The sequence below is a fragment of the Microplitis demolitor genome, chromosome 7 (genome assembly GCF_026212275.2).
Source record: "Microplitis demolitor isolate Queensland-Clemson2020A chromosome 7, iyMicDemo2.1a, whole genome shotgun sequence".
NCBI classification, from domain to species: domain Eukaryota; kingdom Metazoa; phylum Arthropoda; class Insecta; order Hymenoptera; family Braconidae; genus Microplitis; species Microplitis demolitor.
Window position 1 is genome coordinate 22,508,900 of NC_068551.1, and position 23,068 is coordinate 22,531,967.

Sequence of the window (23,068 nt, forward strand, 5' to 3'; positions counted from 1 at the left end):
GGCGCCCGTAAAACCTCCGCTTCGCTTGCTGTATATTTATTTCTTAAATGTCACGCATGCGCACTATTCTCGCCTGATCCTCATCTATCGTTTCTTATTTAACATTTTCATTTTTCAATACTATATATATTTCCTTATACTGCGTTGAAAGTGAAACCGCTAATTAATTATTATGATGTATGAACACGACAAGTTTCATTCATTAAATAAGTACCTAATTTATGAGATTATGTAAATTTATTATTTAATACATTTAAATATATATATATATATATTTTTTTTTGTACAATATTTATTTTATAACAATTAAATTAAATATTTATTTTCGAAGCGTAGTATAAAAACATTTTGATTTTAAATTTCGATATGATAATAATTTTAATAAAAAACAATGAAATTAAATATTTAATTAAAAATATTATAATTATTTAGTAACAGTCCATTGAAATAGTATCATTTTTTGCGTAAACTGTTAAAATGTCATCGAGAATGGAATCAAAAGAGACGGTATAAGTTTTTAACCAGTTTCGTCTCTCGGCAATGTAGGCATCGATGTCTGAATTAAGAATGTGGGATAAAAATTGCTCTCTGGTAACTTTAGATATACGGTCGAGTGCTTGACGTTTTGTCATTTCACACTCATCATTCATTTTTAAAGAATTTTTGTACATTGTCGCCAGTAAGCTCGAGTCATTTGAGTCAATAATATCATCTATGATACGCGACAAATCTTTATCAGTGCTATTTGTTTCTGGTCCTGATGCTGAGGGTTTTGTTGAACATAGAATGTTTGATTTACTGTTACATGAACTACTGTAAGAAGAATTATTGTTTGGTGTTGATTGATTGAGTTTGTATTTTAATAATAGACGTTTTAGTTCATTTATTATGTCTGCTGCATGTTTCGATACTTCAAAATCACTTTCGTCTTCCAATGTGACCAATAATACCTGTAATTAATTATTAATTCAAATTATTTACGATGGTTAATATTAATTTTTAATTTTCATTACCCCGAGACAATTTTCTTTAGCCATATTGTCAAGAGCTTTATTTAATCGATTATTTATTTCGTCATCAGTAAGCTGTACTATTTTTTTGTGCTCCTTTGAGAATGTCACCATCGGGAATTCACCATCAAGCATTCCTTGTTCAGTTAAATTAAATTTTATAAAATCTTGCCAATAACTTAGGGCATTTATTTTAACTTCCCAATGAAGATCTAATACTGCTGCTACTACCATCGTATGATTTATTGTGTCAAGTACTGTACTTCTATATGACCAAAGATTAAAAAAAAATTTTTTAATAAATTAAATATTAATTATATTTTTAATTAATAAAATTAAATACTTACGGCCATTGTCTGTAAACATATAATTCTCTTAATAATATCACAACTTCTTTTCTTACAATAGCTTCACTTTCTTCACAGAATAATTCAACAGATTTATCCTAAAATAATAAAAACAAAAATAAAAATAAAAATTAATACGATGAATAATAAAATAACGTACAAATAAATCTAATGACGATAATTCTTTATTCCACAAATTATTTATTCGAACGGTGATGGCAATAAATTTAAGTGCAGATGCCCGAACATAACTCTCTCCGTCTTTCATTGCGATATCGGTAACGAGAGGTAGTAATTTATTTGTAAGAATAAGTTCTTGGAATGCTGGATATGCTATAAAAAAAAAAAAATAATTATTATTTATTTTTAAACAATATTATTTTCCACGTCTATTAGTATCAAGTACTTACTGGTCTCTGAAATATTAGCAATAACATGTAATACTTCTAATGCACTATCGCGAACTTCCCAATTGCCATCGTGTAATCTTTTGTATAATGTTGGCCCGATATTATTCATGTGACTTTCTCCATTAACCAGCAATGCTAAATTTGGTGGCATGAAATTTTTAATAGCTAGTCTACATATTTTTAAAGCTCGTACACAAAGCTAAAATAATAATTAGATTAATAATAATAATGTATTTGTATAGTATAATTTAAAAAATAATTACATTAGGTGATGTTCCAGAGTGATTTAAAATTTCTTGAGCAAGAGCCAAAACACAAATGGTTTCAACACAATCCGACCACTTGAATTGAAACTTTTCTGTCATTACCGCAACTCCATCCAGCAAAGTTGAAAGTAAGACAGGAGTATCGACAATTGGATCACCATCAAGTATTGACTTTCGTGTAATTATTTTCAAATGATCCAACGATTTGTTATTTATTGTAACTGGACAACAATTATCGCTGTTACTATTCTGAACTTTATGATAGTTGTCACTATTTTGAAGTAACGCGGATAGCAAAATAGGACTACTGTCATTTGTATTTTTATTTAGCATCTGCGGCATCCCATGCTCACAATTATCATCATCTTGCACTTGATTGCTACAAGTCTCAGATGCCACATAATTTTTTAATACGTGACACATACTTTGGAATGCTATCACTGCTGTATCCTAAAATTATTCATTTTACTTGTCATTAAAAAATTTTTAAATTTTTAAATTGTAAAAAATACTTACTCTGTCCATCAAATCAACGATTTCGAGTAACATTTCAATACAAGATTTACATATTAATTCTAATGGTAATTCCTCTTTCAGCATAACATCTCTAGCCTCGTATGCCAGTCGTTGAATGGGTTGACAAGTTATTGTAAACATTTTATGAACAAACATTTCAAAAATATCATGTTTCTTATAACTTTTCTTTAAACATACCAACAAAGGAGTCACCTATTGTTAAATAAATTTAAATATAATAATAATAATAACAGTAGTTAATATTTATTACTAAAAATAATTACCATAGATGCCACAACTTGATGTTCAAATTTATGTCTAAGTTCTGGTGGATGAAATGCCTCAAGCGCTTGTAATTTTTTCCAATAGATCAACGAAAATTTATTCGTTCTAACTAATTCAGTAATATAATTTTTCGATATAAATAAAGTTTGCAAGTAGCAATAAGCAACACGAAATCTACTCCAAGCTTCTGAATTAACTATCGTTTCATTTTTATCATTTTTTTCAAATCCAGATTTTATTTTATAAAAAAACAATAGAACCCATAACTTGTGAATGTTTTGTAGAAACTTTGTACTGATGCAAGCTTCTAGTAGTACTTTTACACGTACTTCAAGATTTGTTATTTGTTCAATTAAATTAGGGATCGTGTTATCCAAGCTACTAAACAACGTATTCTCCAAAATGCTTGTTATTAAACCAAGTGTCGTTGCCAGTACTCGGGTTTGATCCAAATACAAATCTTCTAGTGCGCTGTGCACCTGGATACCATACGTGTCATTTATCAATGGCTCGGACACAACTTTTATTATTTCAGTAGATAATTCAATGTTTTGAGATTCATTTATAAGCAATTGATATATAAATTTATTACTTTCACGTGTCACATACATTGTGTGATTAAATTGAGCAAATTTAACTACATCTTTCCATACACCTGTGATAAATAATAATTACAATTAATTAACAATAACATAAAAAATAATTTAATTTTATTATTAATATAAATAATTATATACCTGAATTTATTACCCATTTTCTACCGCTGTCATGCCCAATAATATCAAGCAACATTGTGGTATAGGCCATTTTAATAGAAGCTGATAAATCATCTCTACGTAAATTAAATATATCAAGTAATTTATAATATATATTTAGTTTATCAAAATACTCGAAATAATATTTAGTTTTTCCCAATACTCCAACTAATTTAATTGTAAATACAATAACTGGTTGACATGGTTTACTATTTATCCAAATTTCACATCCTTTTTCAATGTAATCTTTTATTAATTTACATTGATTATCAGCTGAAATAAATAATTTAATTAAATTAACACTCAATATTTAATTTTTTTGAGGTTATCTGTATACATAAGAAAAAAAAAATAAAATAATAAAATTACATTTAGATATTGAATTGGCGATGTGTGTTAACAATAAATCTAAATAAGTTGTCGAAGTAATACTATAATCTGCTAGCAAAAATAATTTTAAAACTTGTGATAATTTTTCATCAACTTTAGATATTTCCATTATTACATTAAATATATAAAAATATTTATTATAATTAAGTATAAAATTTAACTTTAGCGATAAATATTATTTAAATTATCAAGTACCAGGAATTGTTACTATCAATACAGGATAAATAATTATATATTATTATTGTTGATACTGTTTATGAAACTATAAATAAAACAAGGTTACACTAAATTGGACTTGTCGCGTCGTCTAAAGTCACTTGTAAACTGAAATTGAATACTGGTGAATACTGACTTAGAAATCAGACTCTTGTGTCAATGAACTGATAAACAGAGTTATGAGAATAAAAAATAAATAAATGTATTTATTTATTTATTGTTTTTAATACTTTACGTTAACTCGATTAGATATTTTTAAATTTAATAGTTCTAGTAATTTACTAGAGTAAATAAGTTAAGGAATGGAAATATTTTAATAAAAGTTGACGTCCAGAACTGTCAGTTCTGTAGTATAATTAAAAAAAAATGAGTGGCGCAATAAATATGAGCTGGTTAAATTCAAGTGAAGCTGAATCATTGATGCCTTATTTTTATGATGATAAAGCGAGAGTAAGAAGACGTTATGGTAATTTTTGACATCATCATAAGTCTACTTTAAATAAAATAAAATAAAGTATAATAATTTTATTTATTTACAGGACTTTTAGAGAGACCATCATTACCACCGTCTATTGAAGAAGTAACTTATAAAATATTTATAATAGGAAGACCTGGAGTTGGTAAATCATCAGTAGTATCTCGATTTTCCGGTATAGCTCACGAAAATTACATATCCTCTGAAATAAATGGTATACGAAAGACTATGATCTATTGGCCAGTTAAAATTTGGGATAAGGTTGTTTTATTCAGACTTAATTTTTGGGATACTACGGAAAGCAGTATTAAAAAATACAGTCACGTTTTACCGGTATTTGTATATCTATGTTTAGTCAAATTTACTGAGTAATCTTAATATAAATAAATAATATATTTTAATTGCAGGCATGTAAAGACAAAGTTGATGCCATTTGTTCAGTATTTTCGTTCGAAGATCTGCCAAGTTTTAATGACATACCCTATTTGATGAACTCGATGAGCAATATGAAGGAACGACCAGCTAATATCGTGATTGGTACCAGATACAAACCCTGGTCGACGTTACCCGTTGCTGAGTTGCTATTAAAAGAGTTCGAAAGCAAGTGGAAGGTAAAAGTAATTAAAGTTGATGTCAGCAAAACAACTGCTAGACCGGAAATACTTGACTGTTCTTATCAACTTAATTCAATATGCAAAGCTCTCTGGAATCGAGATCAAGAATTTATAACTAAACAAATGCACGCTTGATACTTTTTATTTTATTAATTATTATAAAAATACATTTGTTTTATTTTATGTTTTTTTAAAAAACCTTTCACCCCATACCCTTAATCTTAAAATCATTATCAAGTAATTTATTGAAATTTAAATTACGCGGGAGATAATTTTGCTAAAGGATCAATTAAACAATAAATGCCAATAGCTGAAGAAATAAATCCAAGTATTCCAACCATACCTGGAGTAAATTTAGTATATCCTAATGCTGTTAAGGGAATGAAAAAATCACAACCATTTTTAATTGTGTCTAAAACAACGTCTTTGTGACTGGTAAGATAAAACAATGTACGATATCTGTTGTAACGATAATTTTTAGACTCAAGATTTATCTTAGACACTCTAGTCAAGTTGTACTCTTCCATTATTTGTAATATTTCGTAAATATCTCGAGTTAAATTCATTACTATTGTCATCAGCCAGTACTTGTTGGCTATCGTATTCCATTTATCGATATTTACTTTTAACAATCCGGCTCTGCCAACCCAAATTATATGATCGGCGAGCAAGTAAAGGGCGTTTGATATTTTAGATAACGTCAGTGTAATTCTAATTACTAGATTCGGATATTTCATCGACGACAATGCCGAATAGAGACTATCTAGGAATCGTCCAAGTCGAAGTACTGAAATAATTATTCATTTATTATAATTCCAATCATCATAAATAATTATAAATATTTATAAAAATTACATTTCCTGAAGGAGCTGAAAGTATACTCGAGGCTTTTCAAAATATCATTGGATTGGTAGGTCACCAATTTATTTTGTGTGTAATACCATCCAGCACGACTTCCATACTGGAATAATCTGTAATTTAAATAATTATTATACTGAAAAATTTATTATTATTATTATTATTATTATGAGTATAACCTTATTATTTTGTCGCGGCCAACAGTTTGATTATTTAATCGTATAAATACATCCATTATTAAAAAGTTCGAGTTACTGGAAAGTGGAAAAATTAAACTAGGCGTGGACTTGGTACACAGCTAATTGCTTGTTTTTCCACTCATTTTTTATTATTTACATATTAAACCCAATGACAAAAAATAGGAAAAATAAACTTTAAATTGATAAAATAAATATAAATAATTATATATCCACTACCTCGTAGATGATTCTACGTGCCACAGGTAGGCTTTCTTACTTACCGAGCGTGAATTTTAAATACATATTGATGAGTTTGTATCATCGGGAATCTGTACCACCGACGAATTTTAAATTTTCGCGCATGTGCACTGGATACGATACTTTTTTCCTTTAGAAGAACGTACACAGACCTACATTAGTAAGGTTAACCATATATTTACATTCTCTACATATACGTCATATTATTATCAACGAAATATTAAAAGATGTATAAATGTGTAAATTTTTTGATAGAAAATTCAGTCGGGCAGTATCGTTGGTGACAATCTTTTTTGGTAGATCTCATAATTTTAAATTTCTCGAAAAAATTATAAATACAATACTTTTAGTAGCAAGTTTGTAAACAAAACAAATAATTATCAACAATGTCCGAAGTAAACAATAAACATAAAAACATTCCCAAGTATGGTTTGATATTATCACTGAATCATAAGTATCCAGAACAGTGGAAACAAACTCTACGTGTCCGCTGGAGGGAATTTTTTCGACTTTTTGGCTTGGGACTGAGGTAAATATTTTGTTTATGTACTTAATATAGTTAACAAACTTTCTGCTTATTGTTTATTGATTGATCTTTAGATTTCTTTCATACTGTTCTCAAGTTGCCCGAGAAGGTCGTATTCCACTAATGGATTACTCAAATCTCGTCAATGATCGTCAAATCTACGGTTAATATGTCAACTAATTAATGATTAATTTGTATAATGATATTCAACTGATGTATTGTTTATTTAATATATTAAAGGAGTACCAATTGGTGGAATAGGAACAGGGTCGATAGGGCGTGGATTTAATGGAGAATTTCGACGGTACGCATTGATACCGGGAATTTATAGATACGAGACAGCACTTGCTAATCAATTTATTGTCACTGTTCGAGACACTCATGGCCAGACAATCTATCATCAAGTTTTATCGCCACTTTCGTAAGAATTTAAAGTCATATATTAATAAAATTAAACGATTAATCATTTTAATATATTATATAAAAAAACAGCCGAGGCAAATATTTGTCTTCGTGGAAGTGGGGATTTGACGGTAAAAATGCTAAATATACTGGTCTGTTTCCACGATCCTGGACAGAATACGATATCAAAGAAATAAATGTTAAACTCATTTGTCGTCAAATATCCCCGGTAATTCCAAATAATTATAAAGATAGTTCTTTGCTGTGTGCCGCCTTCATTTGGGAAATAATTAATGAGTCAAATGTTGATCTTGATGTCAGCATTACATTCACATTTCAAAGTGGTATGGGCAGTACTTCAATTCCAGGTATCTCATTTTCTTTTAAATAATTCCGTAAATCTGATAAATGTAAAAAAAAAAAAAAAAAAACAAGGAAAAATTCCCGCTTACATAAGTAATCATCACGTTTGTGAAATAAGTATTTGTTATTTATTGTTGTGGCAAATAGTAAATGCAAAAAAGAAATAAAAATATTGACTGGATTTCAACACAGAGATAAGATATATTATTATTCTAGGGGAAAAATGGACCGAATGTTTTGAATATAAAAATGAAGTTAAGGGAGTGATGATACATCAAGAATTGAAGGGTATGCCTTGCACGTATGCAATAGCTTCAAAAGCTAGTGCAAGTGACGTTGACATTTCACGGACGTTGATATTCGATCCCTTTGGCGATGGGAGGGATCTATGGGAGTTACTTGAACGTACAGGAAAACTTAATACCTCACCAACCCACTCTAAATCTTCCCCAGCACGTAATATTTATTTATTTATTACTTAAACTTTTGTAGATATAGATATAGATATAGATATAAGTAGATATCCTTCAAATTTAATTTATATGTCGTAAATAACATTGATGTCGAAGGAGTTTGACATTTATCGGATAATTAATTTTTATTTATTTATCCGTCACAGAGAAACATGTTGGATGTGCGGTATGCACGTCTTTGCGTATTCAGGCAAATAGCACACGAGAAATTGAATTTTGTTTAGTTTGGGATATTCCTAAAGTTCAATTTCACTATAAACTTCGGCAATATTTAAGGTAAAGTTGATTATTATTTGAATAAAAATTTATATTTATTACAACTTTTTTTGTCTTACAGATATTACACAAAATATTTCAACAACGATAAAGAAACAGTAGCACAAGAAATATGCCATTATACATTGATGAATTATAATTCATGGGAATACGATATTTACAATTGGCAACGACCGGTATTGGATGATATTGATTTACCTGACTGGTATAAAAGCGCGCTGTTCAATGAATTGTATTACGTCATCGATGGAGGCACCGTTTGGTTGCGAACTGATGAAACCGATAAATTTGAAAATTCCGATCCGAGGTAAAATTAAATTTTTAAAATAAAAAAAAAATATATATATATATAAAGTTTATTTTAATTTTAATTTATTTATTATACGACTGGCATAACTATTATGAGTAATTTATAATATGCATATAATTATAATTAAATATTATTATTTTAATTTAAGAATCGAGTACGGTCGTTTCGCGTATCTAGAGGGTCATGAATACCGAATGTATAATACATACGACGTTCATTTTTATGCTTCATTTGCGTTGGCACAGCTGTGGCCAAATTTACAAGCCAGTTTACAGTACGATATTCGTGATTCTATTCAAATTGAGGACCCATCTCTGCGTACAACTTTTTACGATGGTACTAAATCTAAACGTAAAGCTAAAGGTTTTGTGCCACACGACATCGGGGATCCTGGTTAGAAATTATATTTTTCATTTACATTTGTTATCATTATTATTTAAAAATTTCGTTTATTGATTTTTTTCTATATTTATAGATGAAGAACCATTTAAAATGTTAAATGCATATCCTATTCATGATATATGCAATTGGAAGGATTTAAATTCAAAATTCATACTTACTTGTTATAGAGATTATATTTTAATGGGTGACGAAAAAATGTTAAGAGATTTCTGGCTATCCATAAAAGATGTAATTTACAAATTAAATTATTATTATTATTACTATCTAAATAATAACTTTTTAACTAATGCTATACAATAATTAAAGGTCTTGGAACAAAGTCTTGCATGGGATACTGACCATGATGGTCTTATAGAAAATACGGGTTTTCCAGATCAGACTTATGATACCTGGATAATGCAAGGCCCAAGGTCATTTAAAATACAATTAACTTATTAATTAATTAATTATACGTATTTTATTTAATTTCCGTAGTAATACCGATGAAGCCTTAACTGTTGGCCGTAAATCCATCGTAGGGCAGAACTCTGAATGTGCACTGATAAAAGTTTAGGATATTAAATTTAACTTGGTATTAAAAGAGTTCCGGTTTCACGATCATACAATCTGATTCGCACACCTTTAAAGTACTCTATTACGATGGATTTACCAACGACAGCTAGGGCTTCATTGGTACTACTCTATATAGTATCCAATTACATGTGCTATACTAACAAATTCATCATGTTCATTACAACGATTTAATACACTCACACACATAAACACAAAATTCTTATTATTAAATCATATTCAACAGCGCTTACTGCGGTAGTCTGTGGTTAGCGGCACTCTGCTGCTCTTTGGAAATCGCAAAACTTTTAAATGATACTGAGTTTATCGGCAAGTATACGGAAATATTAAAAAAAGGAAAAAACGCATTTCAAGATAAATTATGGAATGGTAAAATTTTATTATTATTATTATTATTATTATTATTATTATTATTATTATTTTATATATAAATATTTAATTTGAAATAATTTATTTACAAATCATAGGTAGTTATTATAATTTCGATTGTAGTAAATCGGATCATCGGCTTTGCATTATGAGTGATCAGCTTTGTGGTCAATTATTTTTGCAAGCGTGTAAATTCAATCATCAGGTGCACATTTAAATTATTTATTATATTATATTATATTATTGAATAAAATATTAAAATTAATTTTATTTATTTAGATATTTCCGGAAGATCGAGTTAAATCATCATTAAAAACAATTTACGAAAATAATGTACTCAAGTACCGAGATGGTTATCAAGGTGCGGTTAATGGTTTTCTTCCAACCGGTTCTATCGATACGATGACTATACAGAGCGAAGAAATGTGGACTGGTGTCAGTTATGCACTTGCCGCTTTAATGATACATGAGGTATTTAAATTAATTATTTAGTTTAATAATAGAATAAGTTTCTGACCACAGCCGGACTATTCTACGTATTTTAAAAAATAATAAAATACGAAAAGTGGTTTACTAGTAAATAAATTTATTTAAAGGATATGCTTGAGGAAGGTTTACGTACAGCAGAGGGAGTATATCGAACAGTCTGGGAGCAAATAGGTTTAGGTTTTCAAACACCTGAAGCACTTTATGAAAAAGGTGGATATCGATCGGTCGGTTACATGAGACCTTTATCTATTTGGGCTATTCACCAAGCGCTCACTTATAAAAAACAACTTGTTTATGAAGCCGCTGATACTAAATTATAATCAGCAGTATTATTTATAATTAAATCATTGTTATTTATCTTTATACATTGCACAAAACATTATCAGATAAATTATTTTATTAAACTTGATTATTTTTTATCTTATCATTTAGATACCTTTGTCCTATTATTTACAGTGAATTAATTTTTTTCTATCACACTTTCAAATATCAATTAATTTTAATTGTAAAGGCGAGCCCATTGTATTAATAAACCGGCTTTTTATTTTAAGAGGATCATTGGGCCATTCCATTTTAAAGTTTTGCAACATCTGGATAAATAATAAAAATAATCGATTAGTGATATTTATAAACTTATATATTTATTGGTAAAGTAATAAAATAACCTTTAGTGTAAGCGTTTCCATTTCTAATTCAGCAAATCGTCTGCCAATACACGTACGTGGCCCAAAACCAAATGGCATGTAAGCGAAAGGATGTGCGTCCTTACTAGCTTTTATATCTGTATCATTATTTCTCAACCATCTTTCTGGTAAAAATTGTTCTGGCCGTGAAAAGTGATCGGGACTCATTGACAGTACACTGTGACAAGCCACTACATCGGTCTGTAATTAAATAATAATCATTTTTTTTTTCAGCAGTTTTATTTTTATAGTTGAAAAAACAAAAAATTTAAATATTGGTTACATGTTTGGGAATTTTGTAGCCACCGAGAACAACATCAGTGTGCATTGTTCGTAAATTGCCAATAGCTATTGGTGTTAATCGAAGCGATTCTTTGATACACGCCTTGAGGTACGGAATGTTATTAAGAACATGAAATGTTACAGGGGATGTTTTATTGGGCAGTAAATTTAATGTTTCCTCTCGTAGTTTTTCCTGCACTCGAGGGTTTATTGAAAGATGATACAATAATAAACCTGTAGCGTTTCCAGTCTGCCGTTATTATAAAAAAAAAAAAACAATAACAACAGCAACAAAAAAAAATATTTATTTATAAAATTTAAATGAATTTAGTGAATAAATATAAAGTTATATTTAGTAAAATAATTAAAAATAAATATACCGTGTCAATTCCAGCAGTTAGCATATCGAGTGCCATAATATAAGCAGTTTGTTCGTCGATACTCAATAAACTTTCCAGGACACTACGTTCGTTTGTATTGCTCTTCGGGTACTTGGCAAACTTTAGTTTAGCATCGTCGATATGCTTCGAAGCGATTCTGAATTTGATATATCAAAATTTAATTAAAACCGATCTGTTGTTTTATTTAATTGTTTACACTTGATATTTATTGTTATTAACTTTTACACAGTATAAGATTAATTATTCATCATCATTATCATCATTATTATTATTAAAATTATCGTAACTTTTAAATAATAAATAAATTTGTATATTAATAATATCTTACCTCGTAATAGTATCCAGTGTTTTAAATAACTTGTTAAGTTTCGGAGTGTCATAAATTTTCCACAATGAGGGCAAAATTTCAAGTTGGTAGAAAAGCTCAAACATTTTATGAACCGCATCAATCATTTGTTGTGGTTCTGAGTCGGCTGTTAACCCGTCCTCAAAACTTCCCAAACGATGATCCATCGCAATCATACATATAGCTGAAAAAATAATTACACTTTCAGCATTTATCCCTGTCCTAAACTTTAAGTACGAGCATTTAGTTATATATATACGGATTGTAGATGAGTTACGCTTGGGGAATCCCATCCCATTGGATAAAATGAGAGTAGGAGAACGGTGCTACAGTGCTACGGTGCACAACCAATAGCCGCAACCCAAAGTTGTAATCTCCAGGTGGTTACCTTAATTGAGATTATGTTTAAGTACAACAATACTGTGTACTGTCAATTTTAATGAGCTTACTAAAGTAGCTTCCGACTACCAAATATACTAGTTCTCTACTTTATATCCATCATATATACATAGAGCCAGAGCTACATTAAGACAATTATCGTTCCAACTATAATATTATATATACTATTTCTTAATTGCCGTTTATACTTCTTTTTATCAAGGACGACGAGTTTATTACATAGTCCACGCGCGGTATGCCAACATTTATAAATAATGCAAATCATTGGTACGGAAGTTACTTACACATATTCTGTCAATTTTAATTTTGCAATCATGCATTAGTCTCGATGATGATATCAACCACATTCATCATCGTCATTATTATTATTATTATTATTATTATTATTATTATCATAGTGTGAATGTAAGTGGGAAAAGTAATAGATGAGATGAATAAATTATTAACACAAAAGAGAATTAAGCAAAATAATAATTGTATTGCCGATTCAATGGAAATATGATATACTACAAATGTTTTACATTTATGTATTCATTGTTTTGTTTATGTCATTATTGTTTTTATCTTTTGAACAAAAGAAAAATGTGACGGTTTAAAATGTTTAAGTAAGAAAGTAAGGAAAAGAAAAAAGAAAAAAAAAAAAAGAAATAATAAATAATGATAATATATGTGTAAATGTAAATGTCTCAGATGATTAATAAAAACTCATCGTAGATTTTTTAGCCTGGCACTTACACTCGAGAGCCCACTTATTCATTTCGTTGTTGAATGTTGCCGGTAGTTTAAAACTTTTTGCATCTCGAAGTTTTCGTATTCTCGTGATAAAGTCGTTGGCAACTTGGTCGACTTGTGCCACGTGGGGCTTGATGCTTCTCGGCTGCATCATATGTTGATTCACATTTTTTCTAAATTCGTGCCAGGCTTTACCTTGGCTACGACCAAAAACAAAATCCAACAAAAACTAAATATAATATAAAACTATATATATATATGTAGTGAAAAAGTTTAATCAATTTTCTTCTATCCTTGCTACGATAAGGACTTTGATAATGAAAAGCTATAACTAACCTGCCAACAAGTCCCAATTTTCCTTTATAAACTTTTGAGTTTCTCTCTCGGTATTTACACATTGTTTCAATGGCTATTCTCATTGGCCAAACCCCCTCCAAACGATACATTTTTTCACATTGTTCCGGGTCATACAAAAATACTGAAGGCCTTCTACCGAAAACTCCTGAAAGCTTCACAATACTTCCATACTGTTTATTCAATGATTTCATTTGTTCATACAATGGCATATTTCCATATTCACCTTTTTATTTAAAAAAATTTTTTAAATATTATTTTATTTTTTCTTTTTCTTGATAATAAAGTACAAGAATATACTTAATACCTATGTAAGGTAAAAATTTAAATAAATTTCCGACGATAGGATAAGATTTAGGTCCTGGAATCTGGTTATAGGGTTTGGCTTGTTCCCATGATAATTCTTCGTTTTGAGTGGTTCTGTGCTCAACGGTGGGACAGGCTGCAATATTTGCATAGCTCTTTGCTGAATTGATACTCAGTCTTCCAATAACTATCTTGGATGCCATCTCCAATAACTTTTATTCTGCAATGCAAACACGTCCTTTGGTTATATTTAAATATAAATTTACTCAAATTATATTGAACCTATGATAAATGGTAACCAACACCCTATTTAAAATAATTATCAGCGTAAACTAAGACACTTGTCTATTTTTATGTATCAACCATTTCAAATCTAATCTACTTGTGACACCGTTAATTAAATATAAAATATAATTATCATTGATAATAATTCGATGCACTTGAATTTTTCCGTCCGATTGTACACATATGCATTATATGCATTCACTGCTACCCAGCTGTGAAATCATTCACGTAAATCGTGTTATATAGTATTTATATTTATAGAAATTTTATTCACTTCAATAATTATATCTGTGGTTTTAGAATTAAATAGTTATTTTATGTATAAATATAAATATCGAAATATTACATGTTACGTTGATTAAATTTTTACCACAAAAATAAATCACTCATTTGAATAATTATTTTATTTTATTTAAATAAAAAGAAAGAAATACCGTTTATTACTACAACTATTATAAATAAATGTGTGAGGTCCGGAAAATTACGTTAGTACTGTATCGATCGCGTCATCGTACTGCACTGAGTAGGACGCACTGCTATATGCTATATAACATAACAGGGGACAGGATACAGTTGATTAAAATATCAAGAATAATTTCGCTTTATATCAAGTATACTTATTATTTTTTTTTTTTTTTTTTTTTTTTTTTCAATTCCTTCCACGCTTATTATAAAAAAAAACCTTATCGTGTATTGAGCTACTTGCGAACATATATCTCTATTGTAAATTATATTTGCTTAACTTTTGTTTTTTTTTCTCTCCAAAGATAGCTGAGAAAATTAGAGTCAATAAAAAATGGATTTTGTTATTTTTTACATAAAGTAATTACGAATTGCATAAATTCTACTTTATCGTTAGTAGATAGCTCTATTGTTTATTCAATCACCCACTATACACGTAGATTATAAAATAACATATCAAGTCCTTGAAAACGGACAATATAATAATCAGATGTCAGAATGTTAATTCAATAATAATATTTTTTATTTTTATCTTTATTTTAATTAATATTTAATTGACGTAAACGAGAGTCAAGGTTTTTCGTTTAATTAGTTAATTAAATAAAAATAAGTTAACAATTCATTATTAGCATATACATTATCATTCATATATATAAGTATTACACTCTCGATTATTAATTAATGAACCATGAAGGCTTAAATCCAGCCGATAAATTTTTTTTCGCTTGATGTAACCCAGAGTCTTCCGGTAAATTAAATTCTTAAGTATCATATCATGAAATAGTAGTAGACGTGATCCAGACCAGCAAGGTAGGGCAGGCAAAGGCAGGCAAGGGAAAAGCAGGGCAGTGCAGGGCAGACTTCATATCAGTAAACTCTGCACAGTGAGGTCAGAGTGTTATGTGAGTTGCTTGTGCTGCTGTTGCAGTGTCAGCTATTTAAATGCGACTAATGGACACACATCAGCCAACCAACTAACTAACATGCTACTGTAAGAGACATCAAATACATATATATTATATTATAACACATGAGCAATTTCATTGCATCTTAATATACTATGTTATTTAGTTTCCCCAATTAAACAGATTATTCAATATATATGTATTATCTACATTGATGTACACTATTAATGGAGATCGACAACTTAAGCCTTTAGATTATCAAGTTAAGCTAAGCCAAAATATATATATATATATATATATATATATACATCACAAACACGATTATCCGAAGATAAGGATCAGATGCTCTGTTTAAGAGAATATTGGAATAGTTAAGATATCTATACTTATCTCTATCGATAGTTGTTGTTATGCTAATAATAGTAATAGTTGTAGTAGTAGTAGTTGTAGTTGATGCGGTTGTAATCCAACGAGATGTACATCTGGTTTAGACGTCGATGCTCTACTTGATCATTATAACAGCGTTTAGTGGCTGGTGGTTGTTCAGTCAATGGCTTCTTGAGTTTCCCCTTGAGTTCATCAGAGTTTATCAAATACATAAATTTAATTATTTATCCACGCACGTACTTTTGTTTAGCCTTTAATTAAAATTTTATCATTATTATTTTCAATTATGACTTTAATTCAAATTTATACTTTTGTTGATTTTTCATTGAAATATTTTATTATTTAAAGAAATTTAGCTATTGTACTATTTTATAACAGAATTTTTTTTTTTTTTTTTTTTTTTTTTTTTTTGACGTTAAAGGCCGGAAAAGAGATGGGGTTAAGGGATGTAGGGTAGAGGGTTGAAAGGGGCGGCGCTGGTAGTGTATATACGGTAATCTATTCAATGAACAAGTTGCAAAAAGTTTTAATCGTTCATTTCCGACGAATAAAGCCGACAAATTGAAAGGCAAACTAGCAAGTTTGTTACGAATAGAATTCGGTTACGGAAAACTTTAGTGGCCCCGTCGATCTGTCAACATTCACGATACTCTTTCACTACTTTCCCTTCTTCTCCTCCTCTTACTTACTTCTTTTTTCTTTTTCATCATCGTCACCGTCATCGTCATCATCATTACTATTTTCTTTCCCATCAGCGAGTTTGTAGAACCCGAGAAGAAGTAAATCGATGTTGGATCGCACCTTAACGACTGTTAGACGGAAATTCAACAAGGAAAAGAAATTTAAATTATCGTCTTGGCACTATTTTCAAATTAAATAAATTACTTGTAAGAACTTTTTCGATTATTAATTTATGAATAAATTATGCTATCGTTCGCCAAGTTTTAATTCTGTGTAGTTGCTACTTAACGAAATTTAATAATTAATTAAAAATCATTGATGTAGAAGACATTCTAAATGAAAGAACGAGAAGAAGAAAAAAAAATGTTTGGTCGATAACGTTTGACCTGATGATGAGCAGTACAGAAACGGTTAAATAAATTTCGACATTCATTCCATATCATCAATCCATAATCTAGTGGTCGGGTCGTAATGCCGCGTGTGCTCAGTCTGTTGGATGAGAGTAGAGAGGCCAAAAACGCGAGGAGGCTATTCGCGAGACATACACACGAGGTCACGCTAGCGTATGCACAAGAGGAGGATGTAGAGTTTGCGTGAATATGAAGGGTAAAAGCAATCTTGACCTACGTATCTATGCTAATGAGAATATTAGGTGAATCAACTCTATGTGGATGTATGCTAATATTTTTAACAACTCTCCATACATATTTATTATCCTCATCTATTCAAATAATAATCATAATACAAATCATTATTATAATGCTGACCATTATTAATTCAATTCAAAGGGTTTTTCATTACTTTATAAAATTGATTACTTTCGCTACTACTAAATTTATTATTTCCATCAAGTCAATTAATTTCACCCTTTCTTTTATTTTATATTTTTTTTATTCCATAAAGTAGCCTTGAAATAGTAATTTCGAAATAATAATAATAGCTGAAATAATTGTGCAGTACAAATAAATGGATTTGTATAGACAAAGGTTTAATTAAATTAGTGGCGTAGCGTAAAATAGCTATGTCATTAAGAATAATAAAAGAGAGTTAGTATAAGTAGAATAGGATGTGGAAATAATTGTGGGTATATATATATATATATATATATATATAGTTAGGACTGATGTATGGTTCGGTCATCTTTGCTTAGACTAGACATGCTGACAGTAAGAGATTTGATTGTTACAGTTTGTTGCTTACAAAGGAATTCCTGAAGCAACACGAAATCGTCTTTGATGTTCACTAACTACAACATCTACCTCAATGAACATCATAAAGAGAATGTATATGTATTTGCGAGTGTGTATGATATATGACAAGAGCGTTGATGTTGATAATGCTTTCAATGCTCTAATTCAATCTCCACAGTACAATAGCAATAGCAATAGCAATAGCAATAGCAATAGTAGTAGTAATAGTAATAGTAACAGTAATACTAATAGTAATAGTTATAGTAATAATAATAATAATAGTAATGGTAATATATTTAACGAAACAATTTTCATCAGTCAGCAGTGCTACCACTCGAGGATATTATTGTCTCGAGTCGAATAAGTTGGGGCGTTTACTCTCTGTCAGGCATAATATATCTGATGAGTGTTTGCCGAATTACTAGCTGTAATGGTGTGTCTACAGTTTAAGTCCTTGAAGTTAAATTACAAAATTACTGCAAGGCTGAACTGAACTAAATTAAAGTAGGGTGGGGAACAGTATTGGATTATTTATGTATAGAAAAAGATAAATAAATAAAGGATGATGGCTGAGAGTAATAGTCTAATGCCCTCGAGTAATAGACCAAAGACTGAAAAAAACTCGTGGGTATATATTACGTATATGTATTGGCCTTGCTCTCGATGTTATGGTTCTCGGTGAGCAAATTACGAAATTACTTTAACCTGGGCAAATTTTACAGAGACGACGCCGTCGCGGTCATCACTCATCACTCATCATCATCATCATCATCATCATCATCAACGTTTCTTCTCATGGTACCTCATCTGCGGAAGATGAATAACACTTGTTCAAGTACGCACGGTCTAGGAAGGATGCCCACTTATTCAAACATTCACTTTTGCGCTATATGCAAAACCAAATACCTACTACTATCCCCAAACATCATACTACAATATAAAAGCAGATTATTTCATCGTCGAAAAATCAAATCCAATTGTATCTTCACGGCAGTAAGATGAAGGTAAGGATCATCATCAAATCTATTAAATTATTATTATTATTTTTTTTTTTTTTTTTACGTTATCAATTGATAATTTTTGGGTTCATAAATCCCAATTATTACTATTACTACTTTTTTTATTTTATTATTTTTTTTTTTTCTTAAATCTCAATTATCGAAGGTGTGACTATTAGGGATGAAATCAAATAAGTGAACGGTGTGTGGTTGACTTTAACGTGAAATCTAAATCCCCGAAAAGCAATTAAGAGCAGTGCTTTTATTAACTCTACAATCTAATTCGATCAATAAATCAGTACATACAAAAAGGTGATTTATAGAGTCGGTTAAAAGGGTTAATCGAAAGGTTTTATCCCCATTTATTCGACCCATTTTAAGCTCTATTTACTTTACTAGTTGATCAATTACTTAAGATGAATATATATTTATGTTTATAAATAAATAAAATTTTTTCAGGTGATAATTATTTTATCAATAGCAACGTCTGTGACACTGGGAAGTTTGGAGCCGGATGGTTATAAACCACCACATTCTGCTGGCCAATCAGATCATTATTTACCAGCATCATTATCCTCGTCAAGTCACCGTAGTATTTTACCAAACCAAGGACTAACACCAGAATCCCATTATCTCCCGACGAGTTACCAAAGTCCATCTCAAAATGTATTACCAAATTCTCTGTACTTACCCAGTAGTAACATCAGATCTACAGCTATATCATCATTATCATCTGCTATTCCCAATAGCCGTGTTGGTAATAGTATTGGTGTTAGTGGTAGTAGTCGTGGTGGTCCTGTTGTAGTAGCAATGCCTTCAATGCAATACTTACCCAGTCACCCGTCAATTTCTCCGCAAAATCCTTCCAGCAGTAGTCGTCAATACAATGCACTCGTTCACCATCCACAAAATCCAGCAACGACGACTACTACTACTACTACCACCATAACAACAAACCTGGATCATCGTATTTCAAACCCACAAGGTGTAACCAATACTGCTCACAGACCAACTTTAACATCTCTACACATGTCTAATCGAAATGCTGCTGCTATTTCATCTTCCCAATATCTACCACCACCACCCCTACCACTATCACTACCACTACCATTACCAACATCATCGTCATCATCATCATCATCATCACAGACATCCTCATCTACGGTATCTCTGCTACCTACTAGTAAACATTCTGACACATTTATCCAGTCTATTCCAAGCCCAAGCTCAAACTATCTACCATCGGTAGCTGGGTTTAAGCAAAATCAATATCACGGAAGAATCGATCAACCATCATCCACTTCTACTGTTACAACCAGTACATCCTCCTCTTCTTCTGCATCAGCTACATCATCTGGCATCTCCAAAACCTATTTAACGCCCAACAAGTTATCTAGCTCATTGTCCGGGTTTTCATCCTTGTCACAGAATAATCAGTACACTGGGGGTGCCGTTGGAGCTGAGGGTGCTGGTGAAGCTAGTGGGGCTGGTGTCATTGGTGTCGTTGGTCTCGTTGGTGCTTCCAGTGCTGATGGACAACCTCGACAGTCTAACGTTCTCGCCAGTGGAAACATAAATCAACCACCTGGAAATTACTATCCTTCCAGTCCAATCGGGTATCCTGATGAAAGCTTTGCGGGCTATGACATTCACCAAGTGAGTAGTTTCTCCCATCATATACGTTTAATTAATTATTGAACCTATGTAAAATGTATAGATAGACGTTAACTAGTAATACCTTCTATTCAGCAACCAGAAAAGCTTATATCGAAAATCGATACCTGATTAGAAATAAGTGTCGGGACAAAAACACTTAATTCCACTTAACGATAAATCTTCTCTACCGTTAATACTAAAAAATACATTAATTCCCTTGTCTGCTTAAATTCTTTTAAACTCTTCTTAATTGCTGATAATAATTTGAGCTTTTAATTTAATAAATAATTCATTTATTTTTATCTTGGTATTTCTTTTCTTCTTTTTTTTTTTTTTTTTTTTTTTTTTCTCAGCCATTAGCCAAATACGAATTCGAGTATCGCGTTAATGACGAATATGGAAATGACTACAGTCACAAAGAAAGTAGAAATGGCGATGATTCTACTCAGGGAGTTTACACAGTTTTGTTACCTGATGGACGCAAACAAATTGTTCACTACACTGCCGACCAGGATGGTTACAAGCCCAAAATTACTTACGAAGAATCCGCAGCTGGTTATGGTCAAGGAGGATATCAGTATTAGCATTCAAATTAAAATTTATTAAGCCATATATAAATAATCTAGTTATTTTTTGCTAGCAATTTATCTATGTACGTGTTTTACATAATTATTAGTAAAATTATTTGTGTATCATAGCTAGAAATTAAAAAAAAAACTGATAACTAATGTATGTAATATAAATAAAATTTTTTTATAGAAAAAAAAAAAATATAATGTCGTATAATATAAAAATATTAGATATATATACATGCATATGAGTTCAAATTGGTTGATAAACTCAGTACAATAGGGAATATGATTGTATGCAAAATCAAGTTAGGATCATAAATCATAATATTACGTATTACACTGCAAGAGGAAGACACTGAGTAAAATTAGTTCACCAATGTTGGTATTTGTATTTGTTAGCGTTTCTGAGAGAGATAACACCATAAATGCAAGATAAATGTGTTTAAATATATATGTACCTGGCTTTCTCTCTGTACTTCCATTGCTGCTGGAATCGTTAATATGTAAATTTCTGTTTTTTTCATATCTTTTGATTTTCAGAAATTAAAAAAAAACATACAATACTTGATAGAGCAGAGTTTAAGCAACTTTTTTTTTTTTTTTGTTGAAGCATACAAAAATTGTTGCCTTAAAAGAGTAGTACCTATTTCGATAAATTTTATTTTTTTCAAACAAAATGCAATAAAAAGTCTCTCTTTCGAACATCTGATTGGTAACGACGGCATAAAAATATAAATAATTAACCCAACACTATATATCAAGTATATAACTAGTATATTTTTATGGAATATAAAGAAAAGATCAGCTCGTGTGTTATAAATGAAAGCTATATGAATAATAATATTCTAGGTATAAAGATACGAATATGTTTATATAGGTCATATGATGCTTTTTATATAAAAGCACAATATTTAAATACTAGCTCATTGTAAAGCGTTGATGAAAGTGCTAAGAGCATGATAGATATAAATGCACTACATACATAACAATGAAAATTTTCAAAGGACAAAAAATATACTGTTAAACTTTTTTTTTTTTTTTTTTTTCAAAGGACATACATAGTCTATTATAGTTTCATTACACATGCTGCTGCTGCTGCTGCTGCTGCTGACGTCAAACGCATCTGTATGAAAAAAAATTTTCTTTTTGTTTGACTTAAATATTCGTTTGATAAATTAAAAATACTAAAATTAAACTTTACCTCTTGTATTTAAATTTAAAAGCTCTGCCAACTTTATTACATATTTATTATATTTGCTTACTGGTATTTAGTATTTGAGCAGGATAAAGAGGAAATAGTGAATAAATATAAAATTATTTTTTATGCAAAATATATTTTATTCATTTTAATATATTTATTTATATAATATTGAAAGTATAATGATTATTATATTATTATTAATATATATTTTTTTATTAATGTATATATGTATTTATATTATTATCATTTATTAATATTATCTTTTGATATTATTCAGAATAATGTTGAGCTAGTATTTTACAGCAGGTATATAAATATATATGTAGACATTATTAGTGTATATATACTCAACAGTAATCAATCTATGCGGTCAACCATAATTATTAATTACGGCTAATTGGCAAGTTGGTTGTGTATATATGGATACATGGACATATGGATATGGCAATGGGGGTATTGTAAAAGACCA

The 23,068-nt window shown here is 29.9% G+C and overlaps 6 protein-coding genes across 10 annotated transcripts; 3 read left to right on the forward strand and 3 right to left on the reverse strand.

The window, feature by feature from the left end:
• Positions 1 to 309: 309 nt before the first annotated feature.
• LOC103571926 (uncharacterized) lies at positions 310 to 4,088 on the reverse strand. Its single transcript, XM_014441756.2, has 10 exons — positions 3,959 to 4,088; positions 3,572 to 3,862; positions 2,834 to 3,489; positions 2,550 to 2,762; positions 2,031 to 2,483; positions 1,768 to 1,966; positions 1,518 to 1,690; positions 1,358 to 1,455; positions 1,014 to 1,275; positions 310 to 950 (listed from the first exon to the last, which is right to left on the reverse strand). Exons 1-10 carry the CDS (start codon positions 4,086 to 4,088, stop codon positions 429 to 431), a joined length of 2,997 nt encoding a protein of 998 aa, XP_014297242.1. The 3' UTR covers positions 310 to 428.
• Positions 4,089 to 4,561: 473 nt separating this feature from the next.
• LOC103571925 (ciliogenesis and planar polarity effector 2) lies at positions 4,562 to 5,467 on the forward strand. Its single transcript, XM_008550275.2, has 3 exons — positions 4,562 to 4,661; positions 4,735 to 5,003; positions 5,078 to 5,467. The coding sequence occupies exons 1-3, from the start codon at positions 4,562 to 4,564 to the stop codon at positions 5,417 to 5,419; spliced, it is 711 nt and encodes a 236-aa protein (XP_008548497.1). The 3' UTR covers positions 5,420 to 5,467.
• Positions 5,411 to 6,617, reverse strand: LOC103571924 (peroxisomal membrane protein 11B). Its single transcript, XM_008550274.1, has 3 exons — positions 6,322 to 6,617; positions 6,140 to 6,255; positions 5,411 to 6,071 (listed from the first exon to the last, which is right to left on the reverse strand). Exons 1-3 carry the CDS (start codon positions 6,375 to 6,377, stop codon positions 5,542 to 5,544), a joined length of 702 nt encoding a protein of 233 aa, XP_008548496.1. The 5' UTR covers positions 6,378 to 6,617; the 3' UTR covers positions 5,411 to 5,541.
• Positions 6,618 to 6,716: 99 nt separating this feature from the next.
• Positions 6,717 to 11,168, forward strand: LOC103571928 (non-lysosomal glucosylceramidase). Its single transcript, XM_008550282.3, has 14 exons — positions 6,717 to 7,108; positions 7,180 to 7,268; positions 7,346 to 7,526; positions 7,598 to 7,875; positions 8,087 to 8,326; positions 8,490 to 8,619; positions 8,681 to 8,926; positions 9,078 to 9,322; positions 9,405 to 9,559; positions 9,638 to 9,741; positions 10,128 to 10,270; positions 10,369 to 10,475; positions 10,550 to 10,741; positions 10,867 to 11,168. Exons 1-14 carry the CDS (start codon positions 6,966 to 6,968, stop codon positions 11,077 to 11,079), a joined length of 2,466 nt encoding a protein of 821 aa, XP_008548504.2. The 5' UTR covers positions 6,717 to 6,965; the 3' UTR covers positions 11,080 to 11,168.
• Positions 11,155 to 15,172, reverse strand: LOC103571927 (cytochrome P450 CYP12A2). 5 transcript variants are annotated; one of them, XM_008550280.3, is made up of 9 exons: positions 15,033 to 15,172; positions 14,264 to 14,482; positions 13,939 to 14,182; positions 13,606 to 13,802; positions 12,454 to 12,655; positions 12,105 to 12,261; positions 11,726 to 11,974; positions 11,425 to 11,643; positions 11,155 to 11,349 (listed from the first exon to the last, which is right to left on the reverse strand). In XM_008550280.3, the coding sequence occupies exons 2-9, from the start codon at positions 14,463 to 14,465 to the stop codon at positions 11,242 to 11,244; spliced, it is 1,578 nt and encodes a 525-aa protein (XP_008548502.1). In that variant the 5' UTR covers positions 14,466 to 14,482; positions 15,033 to 15,172; the 3' UTR covers positions 11,155 to 11,241. The 5 variants fall into 5 exon arrangements, with proteins under 5 accessions (XP_008548502.1, XP_008548500.1, XP_053596945.1 ...); XM_008550278.3 differs by having other exon boundaries at positions 14,982 to 15,172; XM_053740970.1 differs by having other exon boundaries at positions 14,918 to 15,172.
• A 3,989-nt stretch (positions 15,173 to 19,161) lies between these two features.
• On the forward strand, positions 19,162 to 21,462 carry LOC103571929 (mucin-5AC). Its single transcript, XM_008550283.1, has 3 exons — positions 19,162 to 19,176; positions 19,630 to 20,826; positions 21,180 to 21,462. Exons 1-3 carry the CDS (start codon positions 19,171 to 19,173, stop codon positions 21,408 to 21,410), a joined length of 1,434 nt encoding a protein of 477 aa, XP_008548505.1. The 5' UTR covers positions 19,162 to 19,170; the 3' UTR covers positions 21,411 to 21,462.
• Positions 21,463 to 23,068: the final 1,606 nt, after the last annotated feature.